This window comes from Panthera onca, chromosome A1, assembly GCF_046562875.1.
Source record: "Panthera onca isolate mPanOnc1 chromosome A1, mPanOnc1 haplotype 2, whole genome shotgun sequence".
NCBI lineage: Eukaryota > Metazoa > Chordata > Mammalia > Carnivora > Felidae > Panthera > Panthera onca.
Window position 1 is genome coordinate 124,546,954 of NC_138339.1, and position 20,969 is coordinate 124,567,922.

The window sequence follows — 20,969 nt, forward strand, 5'->3', positions numbered from 1 at the left end:
CTGCTCCTCTGCCATCCTTTCCATTCTCTTGGGCACCGCCTTGCAGGGCTTATCCCCAGCCAGTTGTTCCCCTTGGCCCCTGGTGGTCTTCTACCTCCCAAGGACTCAGACCCCATGCCCTGCAGCCTCCTTCCTTGTCTCCTCCAACCTAGCCAAGCAGCCCAGGGCTCAAGCCTTTCCTCCTGGGGCCACAGGGACTATCTCTTTGTCTCCAGTCCTTGGTGTCCTGTCATCCTTCTCTGTCCCCAGGCTCAGACATGCACTGTGAGGCTGGTTCCCCATCTCTACCTCTTCCCTCAGCCTGTCTCCTCCTTTCAGAGTCTCTCCCTCTCAGCCCTCCTCCAACATTCTTAAGCCTTTCTAAGCAGCATGGCCAACCAGTTCCTTGCCCAGCAACCCCGAAATCCTATTCCCTCTTCCCTGGGACACTCATGGGGGTCTTTATCCTCAGAGCTTATACTGACACTTTCCATAAGGTACCAGGAGGTCCACTGGGGATGGAGGTCTCTGGGCAGAATTCCAAGGGACAAGACAACCTTGACAGTTGGAGACCCCTAGGCCTTCATAAGTCATGATCCCTCCTACTCCTCTGGCTGTATCTTGAACCTCCAAACCATTTTCCCAGATGGACCAGCTCAAACCTATCTCTTATCTTGGAGATCAGAGCTCTTGGGTCTCACATTCTGACCTTGTCCCCCCTTCCTCCTATAGCTGAGCCCTGCTTTTTACTTGAGGTCCTTCCCACCTGGGGACTGGAGGAGCAAGAACAAAGTACAGAGGCCAAAATATATGAGGTGCCAGAATTTGGTTTATTGGCTCATCCAGTGCCAAAGGTCCAATGGGCACCCTCTTTTCATAGAATTGGAAGCACTTTGGCTCCAATATTTCTTTTCTTCTTCACACATTCCTCCTGAAGCCACGGCAGAAGCTGGGGTAGAGTGTGGGGCAAAGGCTGGGCTAATAAGGGTCTGCCTGCTTACATGGGCTCAGTTTGCTTGGCACAGGAAAAGGAGTCTGGAGAAAAGGAAGATGGGCCCCCAGGTGAGGAGGAAAGGAGCTGGCTCAGCAGGGCCCTCTACAATGGGCCCTGAGGGGTAGAGGAGCCCAGCCCAGGGGCAGGGCAGGAATGGGAGGAAGCAAAAGGGTATCAAGGGCAGAGGAGGAGATAAGAGGCCTTCAGAGCCTCATCCTCTCTTGGGCTGAGCTCCTCTGAGGCTCTGAGAGTAGGAGGGAGGGCTGAAAGCAGGGAAGGGCCAGCTAGCTGTGGGGCTTAGGGTGGGGGATGGTCACTGCTGGCAGGAAAGTCCTTTACTCAAAATCTTCCCAGCCCTAGACCTAGAAAGATACACACACACACACACACACACACTCACACCCCTAGGACCCCACTTCTTTTTAGTGGGGACATGTAGCACACAGCCCTATCCAATGCCCCCAGCTGCAGCTCTGGCCTCATCATCCTGGTCATTTAAGCACATGCTAAGCCCCTGTCCTCCATTCACATCTGTGGCCTGTGCCACAAGTTCTCTGAAGCCTTCCCCTCTCCCTCCCTGTCTCCCAGGTGCCTTCAGGCCCATCTCTGGTCAGTCTGGGCTGTGACTGCTCCCCCAGCCCGGAGAGAGCAGTGGGGGCATATTAGGACCTCAGAAAAGGGGATGGCCATGGTCTTCAGCAAGGCACTGGGTGGGTGGGAGCAGGACTGGAGCAGGGAGAATAGCAGTTTGGGCTCTAAGGAGCCCCCGCCTCCTTGGGGGGCTCAGTCTTCAGTAACTCCTCCAGCCTCTACCCTCCACCCCCATAGCAGGGCCTCCCTCCCCTTTTCCAAGCCCTTCCAGAGGAGTGGTCACTGGGCAGGCACCAGAAACAGCCATCTGAGGGGCCCTGGGGCCGGAGGCGTGTGGGTTACTGGCACAGTGTGCAGCCTCCGGGGGGTCAGAACCTCAAGCCAAGTCACCCCCACCAGAGGTCTTCTTCTTGGGCCGGGTCTTCAGTGTCTTGGAAGCCAGTGGCTGTGGGAAGGAGAGAAGAAGTTAGAGGTTCAGCCTGGGGTCACACCCCCTCCCCATTTCCCCCTGCTCTGGCCTGGGCTCTCACCTCAGCTTTGGGCACTTTTTTGACAGGTTTGACCCTCTTAGGGGCCTTGTCTCCCATATCATCTTCAGAGGTCTCTGTCCGGGGATCTGCCTGGTTTGTGCTAGATCTTAAATTCAGGGTAGGGTCATCTCCTGGTTTGGGGGAAGAAAGGAGAACAGAGGTCTGGTGGCTCTCCTACCTGGCCTCCATGCCCTTGAGGTCCCCCCTCCCTCTGCCCAGTCCTGGGCCCTGCCTGTACCTAAGTCCTCAATGGTATCCAGGAGGCTGCCAGGATTGGGTCGGAGACGGCTGTCAGGCCCCTGCAGGGGCAGTGCATCCTCGTCCCGGATCAGGGTCAGGTCCTGCATGCTGAAGCTTCGGAGCTTCTCTGATAGCACCCCCTGGCCCTAGGGTCACCACCACGCACCGGGAGAACCGGAGGAAGGGGCGGGGTGGAGATAGAGGTCACTATAGAGCACGGGCAGCCACTGAGCTCAGTGCTTTCCTCACACTATCCTCACCCAGTCCTTTGGCAGCACTGAAAGGCCCATCATTTCCCTTTGGACAGTTGAGGAAACTGGCTCAGAGAGTTGAAGTCACTTGGCTGGAAGGTGTTAGAACCAGGCCTACAACCCTGAGTTGCACAAGCCCCAAACCATCACAGCACCAAGGACAGGTTAGATGCAAAGAGGCTTGGCCAGGGGGATGAAATGAGCAAGGTGGGGCCCTGGGAGCCTGGTCTGCCCCCATCTCACCTTGGCAGCAGCGGTGACTGCAGCATTGGCAGCCAGGTTCAGGCCTCTCTTGCCCACTCTCATCATGGTCTCATAGCTCTTGTCTCGGGCCTGTGTGATGTACTCGTCGATTTCCTGAGAGGTGGGAGGGGAAGGAGTAGGAGGTGAGGGGTGGTCCCTGCTGGCTAGGCCATTCCCTGCCCCTGTTCACACCCAGACAAAGGCACTGCCTGCTCCAGGAGGCCAGGGCCCTGCCAGATCACTTCAGGTTCTGGGTGCCCACAAGGAGAGCCAGGAATGGACGTGGCTGCAGACACTGGGCTGCCATGGCCTGGGGCAGGCTAGGAAGTCAGCTGAGAGTGGAGGCAAACCTTCTCCTTGTTGGACAGTGTCGGGTGCACGAACTTGCGGTAGAGCACGCTGGAGCCCTTGGTATAAGGGGACAGCAGCCATATCACAAAGGCGATCTTGAGCTCAAAGTAGAAGGGGAACCTGTGGGTGGGACAGAGGCAAGTGGCAGAGCCTGGGATAGGGAGTCAGGAGGTGAGCTGATCCCCTGCAAGACCTTGCCTGGTTCCCCACCCCTTAGTGCACTGGGGTTCCCATGTGGCTCAGGAGACTGGGCATTTCCTTCTTTCTTTCCTTCTTTTTTTTAATTGTTTAAGTTTATTTATTTATTTTGAGAGAAACCGAGAGAGAGAGTGTGAGCAGGGGAGGGGCAGAGATAGAGGGAGAGAGAGAGAGAGAGAGAGAGAGAGAGAGAGAGAATCCCAAGCAGGCTCCAGGCTGTCAGTACAGAGTCTGATGAGAGGCTAGAACTTAAGAACCACAAGATCATGACCTGAGCCCAAATCAAGAGTCAGATGCTTAACTGACTGAGCCACCCAGGTGCCCCTTGGCATTTCTAATCTCAAGGAAAATGGGAGGCATAGCTGAGATTCCAAGGGGGATGGTAAGTGCCTCCAGCAGAATTCCCCTTGCAGTGGCTCTCTGCACATTTTTCTTTTGGGAGTCCCAGGCCTCTCACTCTGATAGAACACTCCTGCTTGTCTATCCCAGGGCCAACACAAAGGTGAGCTTCCTAACCTCCCAGGTCCACTCCTGGGTCCTCACCCCCTTCTCTTCCTGCCCTTCCTCCCACAAGGAAGACTGAAGCTTTTCCAGCTGTGCTCTGGATCCCATTCTTTGCTGCCTCTTACTTTTAAGGATTGGTGTCCATTCCCTGGCTCCTTCTCCTCAGGCCAGACTCCTTCATGTTTCCGACATCCTCACAAAGCACTTTCCTTTGTTTGTGGCAAGAAGCATCTATGCTAGGGGCTCCTGGGTGGCTCAGTCAGTTAAGTGTCTGACTTTGGTTCAGGTCATGACCTTGCAGTTTGTGAGTTTGAGCCCCACATCGGGCTCTCTGTTCTCAGTACAGCACCTGCTTCAGATCCTCTGACCCCTCTCTCTCTCCCCCTCCCCTGCTGGTTCTCTCTCTCTCAAAAATAAATATAAATAAACTTAAAAAAAAAAGAAGCATCTATGCTCACTGTCCTCACAATTTTTAACCCACTATTCTTTCCTAATCTAACCCTACTCAACTTCTGCTAAAACTATTTTTCTCAAAGGTCATTGGCCCTTGCAAGCCAATGCAATCATCTTTTGTTCTCTACCTCTCCATAAAACTCTCTTCTCTCTTGATTTAGTGTTCTGTGCTTTGTTAGTACTCTCTTCCAAGAGGTATCTGCTCACTCAGTACACATTTTTTGAGCTCCTGCTGTGAACATACATATAGGTGATTAAGACATTCTCTGTCCTTCAAGGGTTCACAACATAGTCTAGTAGTGCTTTGAAATACTAGCACTGAATGTCTATAAGATTGAATCATATGCCTAGTTTACAAATAAGGAAACTGAGACCTAGGAAGCTGAAACCTGCCCAAAGTCATACAGGATGTCTGGCAGAAGCAGGTTTCCTGAATTCTATTATGGTGCTTTGGCTATCATCAGGTAGAAATGTGGGGGTTGGGTCTCTTATTCTACTGATTAAGCCAGGCCTGCACGGGGGGAGAGTGGACATCCAGGACCCCATGGAACTGTGGGAGGACTCTACCCTGGGTCTCAATCTTCTGTTGGGCTGGTGGGGGTAGAGAGTCTAAACTCTGGACCCTGAGATGCAGGTTGGGGATGCTGGACCTCACCAGGAAAGCACAATATCCGTGAGTGTCTCAGCCGTGGTGAAGAAGGCAAAGACGATCCAGTACATCATCCATTTCACCTGAAGGTACAGAGAGCAGTATTAGCTGGGGCCTTGAGGGAACACCCAGGACCCCATCTCTCTTGCCAACTATGCTGGAGGTGTTGTGGGGAAGGGACACTCGGGACCTCAACTTTGCCTGTGGATCACACCACAGGGGAAAGGGAACACAAAGGAACTTCCTTGAAGTAAGGTCTCATTAGTGCTGAAGCACTGGCACAAAGTCACTACTGTCTGTATTGTGATCCACTGGCCTATCTTTGCCACGTGGGGTGGGTAGGAGATTAAAGGGTCATAAACTCACATATTCCTTCACGTTTTTTGTCTTCACGGCCTTGTAGGAAGAATAGGCTGGGTACAAGGTGCCAAAGATGAGCCTAGGGAGGCAGGCATGGTTACTGGTCCCCTCGGCCAAGAGCAGTGGCCTCTCCCTCCCAGCTCTGCATCAGTCAGTCCCTGGGTAGGTAAGGGGAGAAGGACAGAACTCCAGAGTGCCACATCAACTGGACTGATGAACTCAGGCCAGTGGTTACAGTCAAAGCCATTAAGCCTCAGGTGACAAGCTTGGAGGTCCCCAGCCAGTGAAGGTGATGTCTCTCGCCTCTCTGTTTTTCAGTTTTTCTCCAGCCCCTTAGGTAAAGAAAGACCCAGAGGCCAGAGGGTCCAATGTGGTATCTTCACCCATGATCACTGGTTATCTGTATTGTGGGGAGTGGGGGTCTGGTCACTGCAACAGGGTGTCTCCCTTCTCCAGATACTGTGCTCATTCATACCTGTCTGCCCTTACCTTCTACCTCTAGTTCTGAGCCAGGCTGCTTAGGGCCAGGTCTGTAGGGGAACCAGATACCACGTAACAGGGCACTCTATGTGGCAATCAGAGGCACCTCTGTGGCTCTGGGGACCTGGGGCATAGAGGGCACAGGGGCAGGAGGCCCTAAGAGGGGCAAAAGGTTTATTCCCCCATAAGTACACTTGGACCAAGCTCAGGGGAGGGTCCTGGGCTCGAGGCCCTAGCTGGAGTACAACCTGGTAGTGATCCCATTAGAGAGACCATATATAGGACACAGGTGAGGGAAGGAGAAGACTGATGCTCCCCAGGGAGCTCATCCAGGCAAGAGAGAAGCAGCCACTCTGAAGGGCACAGGGAGGTATGACGCCTGTGGATAACCTCTGGGGTGGGATGGGGGAGAGGAAGGAGGGAGACTCCAGTGACAGGGAGCCAGAATACAAGCACATAACAGCACTGAATGGGAAGAAGGCAGGGGGAGGGAATTCTGGGGTGTCAGTCCCCCGCGGTAGAGGCTGAGGGGCAGGGTCCTGGGGCAGGGTCCTGAGCCAGGGTAGGGGTTGGCTGAGGCCCAAGCAAAGCCCCTGCTGGGCCCAGCCCCCTGACCATGTGTGGGTATTGCCTGTTCTCCCAGGGACCTGCCTTTTACAGGCAAGATACTTTCAAACCGACCTGTGGAGAAGGGGTCGGGGGTGGAGTCCTCAAGGACAAAGTGTGGGGTGTGGGAGCAGGCTTCCCTCCTGGAGCCTGGGGGAGGAGCAGGGACAGAGCTCCACAATGTAGCTGGCAGCCTGGAATGAAGGCCACCTAAGGCCCTCCCCTCTGTGGCTTTCACAAATCCAGGCTGAGCACACATATCCCCTCCCGGTTACCTCCCACACTTTGTCCTCCAAGCATCTCTGCTTCCCAACACCCAGATGTCCTCCCTGGGGGGCCTTCAGAGCTTATGCCCTCATCTCTAGAGTCCTGATAGTGCAAGAGAGAGGAGGCCAAGGCTGCTAACTACGGCCCTAAGCAATGGAATGATGAGGCCCTGTCTGGCTCCCCGCTCTTCCATTAGCCCTCTCCCCGCATGAAGATGACGGCCCAGGTCTGAGTTGCTCCTTCAGCCCAGATCTGCTAGGTGGGGGAGGGGACATGCTGCCTCCCCTTCATAAATCAAGCCATGCTGCCCAGCCCTAGGATGAAGGAACACCGAAAATTGAAAATAAAAGGGGTGGGAAGCCAGGCTTACTATGCTCCTCTAATGTTCCCCCCTCAGGTCCTGGGTCCTACTCTTCCATGTCTTGTCTCTGGGAACCCCAAATAGGAACGATGTTCCTTTAGGGGACTCTGTTGTATGAAGCCACGGAACGGTCCATGCTGGGCTTCAACACCCCTCAGCCCCCAATTCCCATTCCCCATCCCCCTCCCTGCCGGCCGCGCCCCGCCACCGCCGCACTCACACCACCAGGCGAGAGATGATCCAGGACACCATGGCGGGGCCGGGCGGGGCGCGGGGCGGGGACCCGGCCCGAGCGGAGGATGCAGGTGCCGGAGGTCGAGCGGCGGCGGCAGCAAGAGCCGCAATAGCAGCAGCAGCCGCAGCAGCAGCCGCCGCGGGGGCCGCGAAGTGCCGAGCAGCCGCGGTTAAAGGGGAGGTCCCTGCCGCAGCGGCGGGCCGTGGGCGGCGGCGGCTCTTAAAGGGGAGGCCCGCCGGCGGCGGCGGCGGCGGCGGCGGCGGCGGCGGCGCGCCCCCCTGCACCTGCTATCACCGGGCATGCGCCTTTGACCCTCACCGCCCTGCCTTCGTCTAATCGCTTGTTCGTCTTCCTTGGATTCCAAGCCGTGGCTTGAGGTCCTTACAGGCCTTCAGGTTCCATCCTGACGTCCTAGCCCTCCTCCTGCCTTGCCCACATCAGGCTGAAAGGTTTAAACATTCCCCCAGGAATACTAGCTAGGACTTATTGAGTGCTTACTGTGCCAGCCTCTGAGCTAAGAGCTTCACATGCATTATTTCACTGAATCCTCATTTCATAAGGCAGAGGTTATAATTATCCTCATTTTGAAGATAAGGAAATGGGAAGCTTAGGGAAGTTCAATAATTTGCCAAGGTCACAAAACCACTAAGTCATGCTAAGGTATGAACCCATGAAGTCTATTTTAATCAGGCCACTTCTCCTAACTGCTGACTAGCAAACTGTCTTCCTCCATTACAGGCCCTGTAGACACCCACCCAAGAACTTCTCAAGTCAAAGGTATAGCTATAGCTACACCTGTCCACCTCACCCCTTCGTGGCCACTACCAATCAATCCTGTTGGAGGACCCGTCCCCCACTCTGATGTGCTTTTTTACGTTGTCGCTTGCTAAGCTTTGCAGGGACAGAGCCCAGGCTCTCAAGGTGAATACCCAGGGGTAGACCCTCTTTAAACAAAGGGGTAGGGAGGCATGGCGTCTGGGTTGGAGATGGATCTAGGGCCTCCAGTTCCACCCCCATCAGCAAATGCTGGCAGCAGTGTATGCCCTAATTCTGAAGACATTTATATCCAGAATGTAGGCTAGCCCGCCTCCTGATTTTCACCAAAGCAACAAAGCTCCAACCTCTGCAACCCCCTTTCTCCCCATTGCTTTCCTTTCCTGTCCCATTTCAAAGCTTCTGCATTCTTTAAGTGGAGGTGTGAGTCTTCTGGTGACCACAGCCTCGACCCGTGCCCATCCAGCCTGAAAGGACACGTTCAGAGCTCTGTATTTCAGTTATGGTCCTATTCAAACTCAGTATCCTTGAACCACACAATGGTCTATTTCCACCCTGATAATTGTATTTCCAGGCTCAAACACTTTGGAAGATGTTTTCCAACAGAGTCTGGAGAAGCAGCCTCCAATGACCCCTCTTGCTATTCTTTACAACTTCCTCTTCAAAAGGCCTTTTCTAATTGGAATGTAGTCTGTCCTTACTCCTCAAGCTACTTTAATTGCTGATTTATAAACAAAAAATCCATTTGGGTCTTTTCCCACCAACTGAGGTGGACCTAGGGCCACATGTTTCATATGTGGGCAGCTGGGCCTCCTGCTTTGAGGAACCTCATCACTGATCACACAAAACCTTGCTCAGGCTGTCCCCCAATGCGCTTACCCCCAGCTGCTCTAGGAAGGTTAAAGACCTCATCTTTCCCACTCCATTCACATAGCATCAACAATGGAAAACCCATCTTTTCTGCCACTCTTTTCCCTTCACCCCCCAAACCCACAAACCACAATGACCTGGCACTTTCCTCTCTCAAATGGGCACAAATTCAGGAAGTAAAGGGTAATCGGATGCAGCAATGTAATGAAGGTCAGAAAATGAACCATTCGCCACCTCCAACCCCGCCCTCAACCTGCCTTTGCTTTTTAGAATGGCCGGCACAGAAGAATTTAGTCCACTCCAAACAGATTTGTTAGATTTTTAATAAGAACATGGAAATCCCAATCAGCCCTTCAACAAAATTAAAATACAGAAAGTGAAATTAAAAGTATTCTACAGTAAATGACTTTTATTAAAAAAAAAAAAAGGTAATTGTGAACATATAAACAAGCCTGCAGGGCACTACAGTACAGCTGGAAAGAAGATAGATACATTTTCCAATGTATCTATGGGCTAATGAATTCCATCGTTTTCAAATAAATTCTTAATAAAACTCCACAGAGTTGGAAAGTTTTGCTGAAAACATTTTTGGACAAAAAACCCAAAAAACCAAACAGACTCATGTAGGAAATCAAACTTTCCTTTGCATTCGGAAATTTAAGAGGAGTCCCAAGGGAACGCTGGTAATATGTGAAAATGGTTCCTGCGACACCAGTGTGTGTATCGGTAAAACACACCACAGCTCAGACATGACAAAGTTCTTTCTCAGATGGCTGTTCCCTCAAGATAGGACTGAGATGGGAAGGGAAGAAACTAAAAGAATCCTAAAAAGCCAATTCTTTTCAATTCTGCTTTGGCTGATTTTGTGCTATAATGGGCAGGTGATTTCTAAAAATCATAATTCTTCAAAGATTTTTATCGAAAGGAAGACTAAATGTAATGTGCCTTTCCTCATAATCCAGGAAAACAACTGTGGTATTTCAAAAATTCTAAAAATATCTACTTTCATGAAATAGTAACTATTTCACTACAAACCTATTTTTCACTAAATACACACGTTTCCTAATCCTGGAGCCTCCTGGGAAAAGCAGTGGGTTCTCCCTGGGTCCTGCAAGACTCCAGTGTTCACGAGAGAGATTGTGGGGAATGGCTTCACCCCGTCTCCTGGGATGGTCTGTGTCAGAGGTCACGTGCAGAGACACTGTCAGGCTTCTACCAGGTGTGTTTAAGCAATTAGCCCCTACTTGTACCAGTTATGTGATTCCCCCTACCTCCAAACACATTCCCACTTAACTAGGCACGAGAGAACAAAGAAAAGAAAGGTGTGCCCACATTCCCGGTTTCCATGAATCTCAAGTCACGAGAATGTGCAGGAAAGCCCAGCAATGTTCAGGCAATTCAGAGTCCCAAAGACCACAGGATGGGTATGTGGCACCCTTGGCTTGGAGTCTGAAACTGTGTGTGTGAACAGTGTGACTTTCCTGGGTCAACCTTCAGTGTTGAGGCAGCGTAGAAAAGAGTGGCTGGAGAGTTTGTAATACTGACCACACAGGCTCCCAGTGAAGGGCCTCTGCTCCAGCAGAGAACCCTGCCGTTCCCTGTATGTGTTGTGAGTGAAAGACCTGCTTCACAGGGGAGTTAACAATTTCTCCATGCCTAAGATCTTGCCAGTTTGGATTCATGAGCCTTGAGGGTGCCGACAGCATCTTTCACTGCGTGATAAATGATGTTCTTCACCTGGAGAGAGCAATCGGCACAGTCAGTTCATGGTGGCCTCATATTATATTCTCAAATGAAGATATATATTTTAAACAACCTATAAAGCCTACTAGTGAGTGAGGAAATCCTTCAACGAGGACTGCATACTTCCCAAATCAATCCCATAGATGATTTACAAATCACAGAGGATAGAAGGTCTATATTCAAAAAAGAATGATGAAATCATTTGAAAGGCTATATAATCACCATCATCTATGTACTTAGTACATGCTGGGCACACTATTGCTAAGTTTTTTGTTTTTGTTGCTTAATTTTTTAAAATGTTTGTTTATTTTTCAGAGAGAGACAGAGTGTGAGTGGGAGAGGAGCAGAGATAGGGACACACAGAATCCGAAGCAGGCTCCAGGCTCTGAGTTGTCAGCACAGAGCCTGACGTGGGGCTTGAACTCATGGACCACATGATCATGACCTGAGCTGAAGTCCGACGCTTAACTGACTGAGTCACCAAGGTGCCCTATTGCTAAGCTTTTTATGTGGACTTTCACTTAATCCTTACCACAGTCTTATTAGGTCTATTCTTTAAAAAAAAAAATTTTTTTTAATGTTTTATTTATTTTTAAGACAGAGAGAGACAGAGCATGAGTGGGGATGGGGCAGAGAGAGAGGGAGACATAGAATGTGAAGCAGGCTCCAGGCTCCGAGCTGTCAGCACAGAGCCCGACGTAGGGCTCGAGCTCATGAACCATGAGATCATGACCCGAGCCAAAGTCGGACGCTCAACCAACTGAGCCACCCAGGTGCCCCTGAGGTCTGTTCTGTTATTATCATCCCCATTTTTACAGATGAGAAACTGAGAAAAAATATTTTCTATTTTGTCTAAGAAGAACACATATTACACGTGAAGCAGGAAGGAATAGTTAGAGTTACTAAAATTAAGTGAACAGGCTAAAGACAGTTTTAAACCAAGATAGTGATTATTTCTGGGGAGGGAAATAAAGAGACAGAATGGGGAAGTGTATATGGAAGCTTCAATAATGTAGTTGTTCTATATGTGTATGTTGTATAATAAGTATGTATAGGATGCTTTATTTCTTAAGGTGAAGGATGGGCACATAAGCTCCCTTTTGCTATTTTTTATTTAAAAACTTTTGTATTGGGGCGCCTAGGTGGTTCAATCAGTTAGGCCTCCGACTTCGGCTCAGGTCATGATCTCACGGTTTGTGGGTTCAGGCCCTGCCTCGGGGTCTGTGCTGACAGCTCAGAGGCTGGAGCCTTCTTTAAGATTCTGTGTTAACCTCTCTCTCTGACTCTCAAAAAATGAATAAACGTTAAAAAAAAATAATTTTTGTATTAATTAAACAAATATTTTTTTTATTTATTTTTTTTAATGTTTATTTATTATTGAGAGACAGAGTGTGAGCAGGGGAGGGACAGGGAGAGAGAGGGAGACACAGAATCTGAAGCAGGCTCCAGGCTCCGAGCTGTCAGCACAGAGCCCGACATGGGGCTCAAACTCACAAACCGTGAGAATATGGCCTGAGCCCAAGTCGGATGCCTAACCGACTGAGCCACCCAGGCACCCCTAATTCAACAAATATTTTTACTGAGTACCTAGTATGTATCAGATATCATGCTAGGGAAAAGCAGTGAATAAAGGAGTAAAATTCCTGCCTTCATGGAGCTTAAATAGCTTATATTCTAGTAGGGATACAAACAAACAGAAAAAATACATAGTATGTTAGACAATAAAAAATACTACAGACAAAAATAGAGCAGTGACAGAGGATTGAGAGTGTTGGAGGTGACATATTATAAGTAGAGACCTAATGGAGCTGAGATCTGAAAATACATATGTCTGCATATTTGCATTATATCTATAATATCAATGTTATCTATCAATGTGATTGTACTTTGTAATAAGAACTTTAAGGTTGAAACGTTCAAAAAAATTTTTTAAGTTTATTTATTTTTGAGAGAGAGAGTGAGTGTAAGCAGGAGGGGCAGAGAGAGAGGGAGACCGAATCCAAAGTAGGCTCTGCGCTGTCAGCATAGAGCTGGAGGCAGGGCTCGGAATACAAACCCACAGATCAAGACCTGAGTCAAAATCAAGAGTTAGATGCTTAACCGACTGAGCCACCCAGGCAGCCTGAAATGTTCTTAATTTTTAAAAAGGAACAGCAAAAATGAGGAGACTCAGGGTTGAAGATGTCTGAATCTACCTGCGGGAGGCTGGGAGACTATATTCAGATTGCTGAAGTCCTGCCTGGGAAATCTTGCTTCCTTCTTCTTCTTCTTTTTTTTAATGCTACTAAAGCACCCAACAATTCTTAGGGATATGGATTGCAGTACCTAGCAGGGCATTAAGGAATGGAGCCTGCACAGAAACATGCTGTGAGAAGCAGCTCTGGGGAAATGCCCTTCTTGGAAACATGCTTGGAACACTCTGCCACAGTGCTTTCGCCATCTAACTGGGAAAAGTCAGTCTAGTCAGTTATTAACACTGAAATACTTTATCTCCCAGGGGCAGAGAAATAGAAGATGATAGCAGAAATGACTAGGTTAATAGATGTGTATCCTCTAAAAGCAAATCGGAAGAGGACTCATTAAATACTCTGTGGAAGAGGATCATCTCTCCAGTAATACCTCCCATAGAATACCCTCAGAAAGCAGAATGCTCATCCTATGTATGTAGGCAAGCAGGAGATAAGGAGAGAGAGTGGGGGTGAAGGAGGAGTTATTTACCTGCAGTTTATCCTCATGGTTTGTATGAGTGTTAGAGAGATGCCTGAATTCCTGCGTCAGGCGGAAACAGTGCTTTACATGTTCTGGAGATACAAAGTCTTCTGCTACTTTTATGCAACTGTATAGATTGTGCACCTGGGAGAGGAAAAGTTCAGAGGGAAAAGAGCCCTGAGATGTTCAGCAATATATGGAAAATATCCATGATATAGTTTTAAAAAGAAGACAAAACCCCCCAAACTTGAGAAATGCTTATGATATTCCATTGTCATAAAAACAAAAGCAAAAAAATTCCAAGTATATATTTATAAATGAAAATGTTAGTATTCTCACAGAAGAGGATCTGGAAAAATATACACCAAACTGTTAACCACAAGCTACTTCTGGAGAAAGCCGGGTGAGGGGATGGAAAAGGGGCATGGCACAGGTAGCCGAGTTGGGACTTTAACTTTCTCCCTTATTTAAAAATTTTCAAACGTGCATTGAGAATTACACTGAAGAAACTTAAAGAGCAAAAAAGAAGCTGCAGTTTAAGAACAGTCAGCCTAATGCAGCCATTTATATGTATCTATTGCCAGATTAGTAGGAAACTCAGAAATAAGGAAGCCGATGGAATCCAGTGGAACCCACCTGGTGTGGGGCTCCAGCAGGTATGAAGACAGCATCTCCCAGGAACTGAACGATGGCCCAGCCTTGCACACCATACTCCTCATAGAGTCGCTTACGGAGGGTCTGGTCCAGGTACCAACTTTGGTCATGGATTGGGTCATGATCAGGGGGATTCTCTTGGCCTTGCTCTTCTCCAACCTGAAGCCATAACCAAACCCAAAGATGGAAAAATCAATGCGTAAAAATTATAGCATAAACCCAACTTCCTGCAGCAATGTCCCTAGTGGGGCCAAAGTCTTCTGCTTTATTCTATTCAACACCCTCCAGGTGTGGATTCAGGCCTTCAGGGCATTTGGACAAAAAGTACCTGTCTTTAATTTTTTTTTTTTTTTTAACATTTATTTATTTTTTAGAGACAGAGAGAGACAGAGAATGAGCAGGGGAGGCAGAGAGAGAGGGAGACACAGAATCCGAAGCAGGCTCCAGGCTCCAAGCTGTCAGCACAGAGCCAGACACGGGACTCGAACTCACAAACCGTGAGCCAAAGTCAGACACTTAACTGAGCCTCCCAGCCGTCCCAAAAGTACAGGTCTTAAAAGCCAAGAAACCCCACACGAGAAACCTAAACAGGTGGTCTCATCACCCCCAGACCCTTCATCCGTGAGTGGATAGCCTACTTGGGGGCATACCTTTCGTAGCAATTCCCGGATCTTTTCTGCATCCTTGGCTGCATAGATGTGCCACAAAGCACCAGGCTTCTCCTTTCCATCATGAATCCTCTGCTTTGTCACCTCATCAGCATCTCCCTCATCAATTGTCTTGAGTACCTCTGAAAAGAGCAAAATTACTTTTCCAGTCATTTCACTTCTTCTGAGTAAAGCAAAATGTTCAATTCAAACAAGCTTAGTCTCTACTATTCTCCATCTCTCTGAAGCAATGTAAGGTAGAATCAAAGAATCAAAACTCATATTTGCCTAAGCTTTCTATACACAGTAAGAGCAACCCTAAATCTTCCTTAATAGAGACTGCATTTTTTTGGAGGGAGAGTAGTCTTTTAAAACATATTTCTTGCTCAAACTGTTTAGCCACATCTTATGTTCAACATGCAGGTTATTTCCTGCTGTAAGTAGACAGACTCCATGTACTTTTTCAAGACCTCTTTATAAACTCTAGGGTTCTACGGATATAAGGCCATGAAACATAAAGCTTCTCTGGCAAGTTAAGAGGGTAGACTTCTAATGCTTGTCTATTATGATCCTCTAAAGGACAACTAACGGAAGGATCTGCAGGTGTATCGCATTAAAAGCAAATGTGTGGCAGCAAATATCCAAAATAATGACACCAATAATCCCTGAACTGTGAGATTTTGAATTACGTATTTCTTTAACATTTTGTACATTTTCTAAAATGTCCATAATTAACACATATTAATTTTATACTGAGATGGCAGGGAGTAAAAATGCAGCAAAATATCACTTTGGTGCTTTCGTTCTGCGCAAATAAGCTGGCTTTATCATCTGATAAACCGATCTGGCTGATGGCAAGTGAGCCAGACTACCCTTCCTTCTTTGCTCCTATTTCTGATGCTCTATACTCAGTGGAAAAGGGAGCATTCCCAGAAAGAGAATGACTGTGGTCAGAGATACACAAGTACCACTCTTCTTTCCTAAAACCTCCTTTCACTTAGCAACATCTACTGGGCACCTACTATGCATAGGCCCTGAGGAGAAAGACACCCGATTCTACTCCTGATGTTGAGCCTCACCATCCTGAAGTAGTGGGTATATAGAAATAGTACCTTCATCATGAGCACCCTCCCCGATGGGGATCCCAACATACACCATCACATTGACTGCATCAGATACATCTAAATGAAGGTTTGTTGTGCCAACTCTTCTATCTTCTGCGGTTATTAAGCCTGAGGGAAAAGGAGGATATGCAGGGTGAGAGGGCAATATTGTGAAAAATCCATACCAACTCTACAAGTGAGAACATACTCTAAGATGTTCTTAAATGGGTAACAGGGAGAGTGAAGTATATCTGTTTATTAAAAAAAATCACTCTCATCTCTTTTCTAGTGTTTTAAGATTGATTTCTAGTTCGGTTGACACTATAGTTTTGGCCATTCACTGAACCAATTCCACTCCCTACAACACTCTATTTTTTTTTTTTTTTTTTTTTTAATGTTTCTTTCTGAGATAGAATGAGCAGGAGAGGGGCAGAACAGAGGATTTGAAGCAGGCTCTGCAGTGAAAGCAGCGAGCCTAATGCAGGGCTTGAACTCATGAACTGTGAGATCATGATGTGAGCTGAAGTTGGATGCTAAACTGACTGAGTCACCCAGGCACCCCAACAATCTTTCCTTTAAAAGAAAAACAGATATGTGCATTACTGACATACAAATGAGAATTGGCTTTCACAGTGATTTACGGCCTTATTGTGACTTCACAAAGAGCTTGCTGGGTGGTATGGAACTCTGTCTTCTTCACTGTTATTTTATCAAGGCTCTTAAAAACTAAGAATCATGTCTTCTTGCACAGAATGTTTGAGAGGAAACTTTCTAATTATTGTAGATATACAAAGTATAGATGTGATACAAATCAGTATGACAAAAGCCATAGCATTTAAATCCACCCTGGGGCCTGTGCCTGGCTCAGTTGGTAGAGCATGTGACTCTTGATCTCAGGGTTGTAAGTTCAAGCCCCATAATGGGTATAAAGATTACTTAAAAATAAAAAAAATCTTAACAAACAAACAAACCTCAAACCATTATGGCTACTGTTAAATTCTTTAGCACCTGTCACTTTGTGCTCTATTAGCTCTACACAGGACCCTGACTAAATATCTCCCTCTATAGGTGAAATGGGGAACAGTAGTATCCCAAAAGGGCAATTACGGCTTTAGCTTCTTCATACCGTAGGCATTGTACATCTTGGGGCCCAGATCGGGTCTTACAAAGTAGCTGGGTAGCCTAGAAGCCAGATTGAGCCTGCCATCTCGTTTGGTGTACTCTGGCAGAGGAAGATTCTCCATCAGATCTTCAAACCTACAGAAGATCAGGAAAGCTGACTTAGCTTGTTAAGAGGGAAAAAAGCAAAGAGGCAAAGTCCACTTTTCTATCATTACTTTGTGATGCTTCAGCAAGGCACAGGGTCTCAAGATGACCTACTGTAGTTCACTAACCTTGTGGGCATCATGTCTCGAAAATCTTCCCCAGGAGGCCAGTCCTTGAGTTTAAGCACCATAGGCTGCCCATCTTCTGATCTTAATCGCTCTGAAAGACAGACAGCACTCCCACAATCTGCTTGTTTGGCTGCTGCCTGGTTTTCCAAAGACTGCAAGTTTTAGGAGACTAACTTATTTTCACACTTATAACCCGTCCTAATGGACTAGGTGAGCTTTGTTTTCCTCGCCCACTGCTTTATTTAACACATGCTATATTTTTCCATCTCACAAGAATTCCAGCCTCAAGAGTGAAAGTGCTCCACACAACCCATGGGAGAAGGTGCTTAAGCCCAGGTGTGCTCTGGGAGCCAATGATTGCCAGGAGAGCTAGCTTGGTTGGCACCAAGACAGACTGTCCCCCCGCCAAGGGGGTATGATTTGTGTCCAAGGGCAGAGCTGGACTTCCTTTCCAGTCTGCCTTCATCAAAAACTACTTACTGCATATGATCTCAAAGCCATCCCAGAAATCCCGAACTTTCACATCGGAAATTATAGCACAGTTCCTGCAGTTCACTAAGTCCACATCTTGGTCTCCAAATTCCTGGCTAAAGGCTTCTGGCTTCCAGAGTTCAGACTTGAGCTTTTTATGTACCCCTGAAACCAACACTGGCTGCGGAAACAAAATATGCCAATCAGAACGATTTAGGAAATACTTTTTAGCTCAGAGCTCAAGGACAGGATAGGTTTCCTGAGGACAACCTCTTCTTCATGATGATTTACTGTTCTGTCCCAGCTTCAGAATCTATAGGTTTCAACATGTCAGGTGCAGGAAATGGAAACCACTTCTCCATTATAATTTTTGAGTTTCATGCTGGGAGGCATGCTACAGAAATTACTTCTGTTGCTCTGGTATCTACCACTATTTTGAGGTGAGAGAACAAAAAGCTGACTAATGCAACTTTGAGAATACTTCCTCACAGTGAGAATGAAGAACTATCCAGACAATTCCATAACCTCCCCGTTTTTCAAGCACCTGCTAAAGTATAAAAATTAGGAAGTGTTATCACACTATCATCCAAATTTGTGCAGCCTTGGAACATTTACCTAGAAAAGTACTACCCATTTCTTTTTTTTTTTTTTTTTTGTACTACCCATTTCTACCCACCTTCACCTTACCCCTATCACACTTAAGGATTTTCCTCTAAAAGTGTCATTAATGCCAGATCACCACTTCCCAGAAATTTCAACTACCCTTTTCAGACCACAGACCTATAAAGCTTAGAAATAGAAGGAACCACAATATATTTTCAGGAATCTTCTGATTTTTTAAAATCCAAGTAAAATCGAAGTAGCAAGGAAGTTTTCGGTGAACTTACTATGTCTCAATCTCCCTGTCAAAAAATCTCCCAGACAGAATTGAAACTATTGTTGTAGTTGTGGTGGGCAAGCAGCCAGCTGGTCCTGGTAGCTACTTATCCTTACTTACCTGGCCTTGCTTCCAACATTCCCGGAAGATCTTCCAATTGTTTTTGTTGCTGGGGTCATGAAGACACAGAAGTCGGCCATCACAGAGCCAGGAGTGAGATGTATGGGGGTCCAGCACATTCAACCCCATCACCATCTCCTTCACTTCCTTTTGGGTATCAGTCAAGTTACAGGCCCGCTTTGCAGCATCTGAGGTTTTCTTATTTTCTACCACTGAGGCAATGATGTGGTCAAGGAAGTTGGGTAGGCTGGCCTTGTTCTTCACTCCCTGCCAGATACAATTCTATCAGGTAAGTATGAATGAGGCACCATGAGAAGAGCATTCAAAAAACTGTCTCACAACTGTACTCACAAGAAGGAGTTCTGACTTACCTGATTAAGTTTCACAAACGTTTCTGAGATACTTTTTTTTTTTTTTCTGAGATACTTTTTGTAATTGAATGGGGGTTTATGAAGTCAGTATCTTAAATTTCCATCTTTTATACTGTGCTTTACATTTATGCAAGAAAAGTATGCAAAGATCCCATCTGCCTCAAGAGCCTAGAGACCTAAGAAATGTCTTTACCATCCAGCCTTGTATTAAGGATTTGCATGTGGACCACAAGGATCACAAAATGCTTTAACTGAGTGAAAAAGATTATTTACTTTGAGGCTTATAAATTTTTTTCTGGCTAGCATGCCCAAGGATACTTCAACTAAGTAATAAAGTGACTTATCAAGGCAGTGTTTTTTATTTTAATTAAAAAAAAATTTTTTTTAACGTTTATTTATTTTTGAGACAGAGAGAGAGAGACAGCATGAACGGGGGAGGGGCAGAGAGAGGGAGACACAGAATCGGAAGCAGGCTCCAGGCTCTGAGCCATCAGCTCAGAGCCCGACGCGGGGCTCGAACTCGCGGACCGCGAGATCGTGACCTGAGCTGAAGTCGGACGCTTAACCGACTGAGCCACCCAGGCGCCCCAAGGCAGTGTTTTTTATTTCTTTTAATGTTTATTTTTATTTTTGAGAGAGAGAGAGGGGGTCAGAGTGCAAGCGGGGCAGGGGTAGAGAGAGACGGAGACACAGAATCCAAAGCAGGCTCCAGGCTCTGAGCTGTCAGCACAGAGCCTGACGCGGGGCTTGAACTCACGAATTGTGAGATCATGACCTGGGTCAAAGTTGGACACTTAACAACGGAGCCACCCAGGTGCCAAGGCAGTGGTTTTTTGTTTGTTTGTTTGTTTTTTAACCAGGGAGTATACCCCAAAAAAGTGGTAAATGAAAGTATTCAAAAGGAACTAAATATTCTGAAAGTAGTCTCCTAATGTTCAATTCTTCCCTTGCTTATCACCCCACTGAGAATCTCTCACACGTTCCAGGTGATGAAATCACCAGGCTCAAAAATCAAAGTGACATACCTAATGTCACAGAACTGAGAGGGCTTTTATAAAAAGCCTGAAGTATTCCTAAGTCTGAAGTATCACTAATTATTATCTGTACAAAGTACATGTAATCATAGAACTTCCTGGGAAAATCAAAAAAGAAAAAGGAGAACTGAAGGTCAGAGCAAGTACATATAAAAGAGAGCCAAAAGTAATTTTTTCAAGTCACTAATGCAAAAGAAACAAATAACCCACATCGTACATGGCTCAACCATCCACAGCTCACTGAATTTTAGCCACTAATTATAAAATAGAATGAGAAATATATTTATGTACTTGCTTGAAATGATCTCTAAGACAATACACAGTGAAAACAGAAAAGCAAGGTGTAGAGCATCTGAGTAAAAAAAGGAGGAAAAAAACCATACAATGACTGACCTGCAGAAAAGAAAACAGGTGGCTGGGAGATGATGATGGGAAGGAGACTTTTCACTACATCATTTAAATTTTTATCTTGTGAATTCATTCATTCAGTAAATGCTTACCGAATACCTACTATGTATCAAACACTGTGGCACTAGTGATACAGCAGTGAATAAAACAGTCAAAAATCTTTTAAGGAAAGGGAAGACAGACAACAAATCAATCATGGTAATGAATGCTATGGAAAAAATAGTAAGTGCAGAGAAAACAGATATGGAGGATGGAGCTGTGATGGATTTTACAAAGGGTGGTTTAAGAAGGCTTACAGGACGTGACATTTCAGAAGGGAGGAGATGAAATTAATGATGAAGCAAGCATATGGTTACATGGCAAAGAGAGTTCCAAGTGGAAGAAAAGGGTAAGCGCAAAGGCTCTGAAGAGGGATTCTTGCCTGGTCACGGTCAGTAAGAAGGTGGGTGTGGTCAGAGCAGAGTGAACAAGGAAAGTGGTGGGTGAAGTCAGATAAGTGCAA

The 20,969-nt window shown here is 46.9% G+C and overlaps 2 protein-coding genes across 5 annotated transcripts in view; both read right to left on the reverse strand.

Moving 5' to 3' along the window:
• Positions 1-790: 790 nt before the first annotated feature.
• Positions 791-7,491, reverse strand: REEP2 (receptor accessory protein 2). 3 transcript variants are annotated; one of them, XM_060636026.3, is made up of 8 exons: positions 7,278-7,491; positions 5,350-5,422; positions 4,990-5,066; positions 3,179-3,299; positions 2,829-2,942; positions 2,333-2,474; positions 2,095-2,225; positions 791-2,009 (listed from the first exon to the last, which is right to left on the reverse strand). In XM_060636026.3, the coding sequence occupies exons 1-8, from the start codon at positions 7,307-7,309 to the stop codon at positions 1,941-1,943; spliced, it is 759 nt and encodes a 252-aa protein (XP_060492009.1). In that variant the 5' UTR covers positions 7,310-7,491; the 3' UTR covers positions 791-1,940. The 3 variants fall into 3 exon arrangements, with proteins under 3 accessions (XP_060492009.1, XP_060492008.1, XP_078306742.1); XM_060636025.3 differs by having other exon boundaries at positions 2,333-2,480; positions 7,278-7,487; XM_078450616.2 differs by having other exon boundaries at positions 2,333-2,480; positions 5,350-5,501; positions 7,278-7,482.
• A 1,750-nt stretch (positions 7,492-9,241) lies between these two features.
• KDM3B (lysine demethylase 3B) overlaps positions 9,242-20,969 on the reverse strand; it is a 69,564-nt gene continuing 57,836 nt past the window's right edge. For both annotated transcript variants that reach the window (XM_060636010.3, XM_060636012.3), the window contains 9 exons: positions 18,655-18,921; positions 17,667-17,838; positions 17,187-17,277; positions 16,919-17,049; positions 15,802-15,921; positions 14,693-14,832; positions 14,025-14,201; positions 13,398-13,532; positions 9,242-10,673 (listed from right to left, as the gene is read on the reverse strand). In XM_060636010.3, the coding sequence (XP_060491993.3) occupies positions 10,593-10,673; positions 13,398-13,532; positions 14,025-14,201; positions 14,693-14,832; positions 15,802-15,921; positions 16,919-17,049; positions 17,187-17,277; positions 17,667-17,838; positions 18,655-18,921 (1,314 nt within the window). In that variant the 3' untranslated portion in view covers positions 9,242-10,592. The remainder of the gene's footprint in view (positions 10,674-13,397; positions 13,533-14,024; positions 14,202-14,692; positions 14,833-15,801; positions 15,922-16,918; positions 17,050-17,186; positions 17,278-17,666; positions 17,839-18,654; positions 18,922-20,969) is intronic.